Here is a 3437-nt window from a genome sequence, read left to right as displayed (position 1 = left end):
GCTTAATACTGCTCAAGCTAAACCGGCTATGGCGGCAAAGGCTCGTATTAAAAGCTAAATAGGCCCAGGTGGAGAACAAAAAAGTGTGTGCCAAGAGGTGAAACGTGCCAGCCCAGCGAACACCCCGAAGAAGAACCAGACATGAATATGTCACCTTCTTACCAACTCACTCATCGAGCAATCTTCCTCATTTTCGGTTCAGATTCTTAAACTTTTTTTAATTCTTGGTTTTTATGGTTTCAAGTAGAACCCGCAAAAATCTGCACTCGCAGACCAGTACAGAAATGGAGAGAGCAGCTATGGCAGTCGACAAGGACGAGCCCAAGATCAAGTACAGAGGTTGGAAAGCCATGCCCTTTATCATAGGTGACTTGATTGACTGACTGACTGACTACTCTTCTTCATTTCTTTCATTTATAGTTCTCTAAATTCATCTACCCAACAAACTTTTCACCACCCTGCAACTCTGTTTCCATCCAAGATCTGATTATAATTTCATTTTCCTTTTGCTACTTGTTATATTGAATGTTCAAATTGCTGTTCTAACCCAGATTTGGTTACCCATTGAAGAGTATTATAGCAGAGGTTTTTTTTTTTTTAATTCTATTATTTGGGTGATGAATCATTGATGCCAATCTCACTAGACTTTGGCTAAAATTTCCAGGGAATGAAACATTTGAGAAGCTTGGAATCATTGGGACTTTATCCAACCTCTTGATCTACCTCACCTCTATTTTCCATATGAAGAGCATTACAGCTGCAACTATCATCAATGTCTTTAGTGGAACCACCAACTTTGGTACCTTTGTTGCAGCTTTTCTTTGTGACAGTTACTTTGGCCGCTATAACACACTTGGGTTTTCTATAATCGCTTGTTTCCTGGTAATTAATGATCATTTTGCTTGCTTTCCTCTCTAAATTTTGCTAGTCAGTCAGAAAATAATTAATGGCAGTATTTATGAACTCAGCTTTTTTGCCATCTGTAGTAACTAATCAAGGAAGTAAGTTAACTGAGAGTAATTGTTTAGTAAATATTCATGTAACAAAAACCATTTTGTGCAATATATGGGTTTTAACTTATAATTCCTAGATTGAAAATCTAGAGTCTTTGATGCAAGTTGATTTGGAGATGTTTCTGATTTAATACTAAGAAAAGGATGTTTCTAATCAAATTCATTTACTCCCATTCTTTTCATTGAAGGGGTCGCTTGTGATACAGTTAACAGCAGCAATTCCGAAATTGCATCCTCCCCCCTGTGGCAAAGAAGGTAGCATATGCGAAGGGGCAAATGCAGGGCAACTGGCATTTCTAATGATGGGCTTGGTACTGCTTATAATAGGGGCAGGTGGTATTAGGCCGTGTAACTTGGCATTTGGAGCAGACCAATTCAACCCCAAATCAGAATCCGGAAAGAGAGGAATTGACAGCTTCTTCAATTGGTACTTCTTCACCTTCACCTTTGCTCAAATGGTTTCCTTAACCGTTGTTGTATACATTCAATCAAATGTAAGCTGGAGTGTTGGTTTAGCAATCCCAGCTGCACTCATGCTTCTTGGCACTATAGTGTTCTTTATGGGTTCGAAAATATATGTGAAAGTGAAGGCCACAGGGAGTCCAATGACCAGTGTGGTACAGGTCATAGCGGTTGCCATCAAGAAGAGGCGATTAAGGCCACTGAAGCAACCTTGGCTTTCTCTTCATAGCTTCATTCCCCAAAAGTTTGTCAACTCCAAACTTCCATACACAGATCAGTTCAGGTACCTAACTTTTGTTGCATTCGTTATTATTTTAATTGGTCTGAATGTTAGGCCTATCAGTTAGTGAAAGCAGTAGTTTTTGCAGGTTCCTTGACAAGGCCGCAATGGTGACTCCTCAAGACCAGATAAACCCAGATGGATCGTCAGCTAATCCCTGGAAGCTTTGCAGCATGCAGCAAGTGGAAGAAGTGAAATGCCTACTGAGGGTGATTCCTATTTGGGTCGCTGCTGGCATGTACTATACAGCCATCATCCAACAGATGACTTATGCAGTTTTCCAGGCCCTTCAAACTGATAGACGTATTGGAAGTAGTAACTTCGAGATCCCTGCTGCATCTTTTGTTGTCTTTTTGATGCTGAGCATGACCATGTTCATTCCCATCTATGACCGACTTCTTGTCCCATTCCTAAGAAGAATAACGGGAAAAGAAGGTGGCATCACACTCCTTCAAAGGATGGGCACCGGTATGTTTATCTCCATTCTCTGCATGCTAACATCCGCAATTGTTGAAGAGCGACGAAGGACAATAGCTTTCACCAAACCAACTATAGGAGTTGCAGATAGAAGAGGTGCCATTTCATCAATGCCTGGTTTATGGTTGGTTCCTCAACTTGCTCTTGCAGGACTTGCTGAGGCATTTACCGCCATTGGCCAAGTTGAGTTCTACTACAAACAATTCCCAGAGAACATGAGAAGCATTGCAGGGTCCCTCTACTATTGTGGCATTGGGTTTTCAAGTTATGTGAGTAGCTTATTGATATCAATTGTTCACCAAACCACGGGTGGTGCTTCAACGGGAAACTGGCTACCAGAAGATCTTAACAAGGGGAGACTGGATTACTTTTATTACATGATTGCTGCTTTGGCAGTCATAAATTTCGGCTACTTTTTATTATGTTCAAGCTGGTACCAATATAAAGTTGCAAAGAGTGACACCTCTGAAGTCAACGAAGAGAGCCGGTAGCAGCATTAAACAATTATCAGGCAGGACATATCCAACAGACATCTTTATCTCAGCTCCTTAAAAATGCATATTTAATATGAGCACACAAACCAATAGTGTCTATATACTGTGTTTATGCATGTCGAGCTGTGTGTCTTTATCATCATCCTTCAAGCTGACCACTGAACTGACTTCATATGATCTTCCGGCCTGTGGAGCTCAATCAACCTGCAACAAACCATGAGACGTCCCGAGAACAGTGGGTTGAGGTAAATTTTCATAACTCTGTTCGAGGCTAAAGACATTATCACTAGCACCTTATCACTAGCAAGAAAGGAACTGGGTCCTCATTGAATGTATTGTAGATTGTATCTGGATAATTAACCTGTAAATTCATATTGAATAGAAGCGGTGTTGACTGTATGGGTAGACAACATTCTACATAGTGGAAATGATGTAGTGATGATCTAATTTGTCTCAGTTTAATTGTTGAATAACCTCTCCGTAAGTAATTTGGGTAAAAAACAGAAAAACTTGGGGGTAAAAATCTACAATAATGGAGTAAATTGATTTCTTAGCTTGACCCAATTTAAATTACTAAGAACCATGAAATTGGTTTCACCATGTGGAACTGTATGAGGAGATTGTTAAAAATTTCTCAAGAAATTAATCTCTTGGAGAAAATGTTGCCACAAGACACCAAAGTGAGAGATTTCATTAAGTGCGTTCTTGTGC

General features: G+C 40.1%; 1 protein-coding gene across 2 annotated transcripts; it reads left to right on the top strand.

The window, feature by feature from the left end:
* LOC110819728 (protein NRT1/ PTR FAMILY 2.11-like) lies at positions 1-3173 on the top strand. Of its 2 annotated transcripts, none has more exons than XM_022049032.2 (4): positions 1-339; positions 665-882; positions 1202-1758; positions 1844-3173. In XM_022049032.2, the coding sequence occupies exons 1-4, from the start codon at positions 234-236 to the stop codon at positions 2721-2723; spliced, it is 1761 nt and encodes a 586-aa protein (XP_021904724.1). In that variant the 5' UTR covers positions 1-233; the 3' UTR covers positions 2724-3173. The 2 variants fall into 2 exon arrangements, with proteins under 2 accessions (XP_021904724.1, XP_021904723.1); XM_022049031.2 differs by having other exon boundaries at positions 2-366.
* The last annotated feature ends 264 nt before the right edge of the window (positions 3174-3437 follow it).

This window comes from Carica papaya, chromosome 9 (assembly GCF_054855325.1).
Source record: "Carica papaya isolate Zhongbai chromosome 9, ASM5485532v1, whole genome shotgun sequence".
Taxonomy (NCBI): Eukaryota; Viridiplantae; Streptophyta; class Magnoliopsida; order Brassicales; family Caricaceae; genus Carica; species Carica papaya.
The sequence above is the reverse complement of the archived record's forward strand: the minus strand, read 5'-3'. Positions and strand labels throughout refer to the sequence as shown.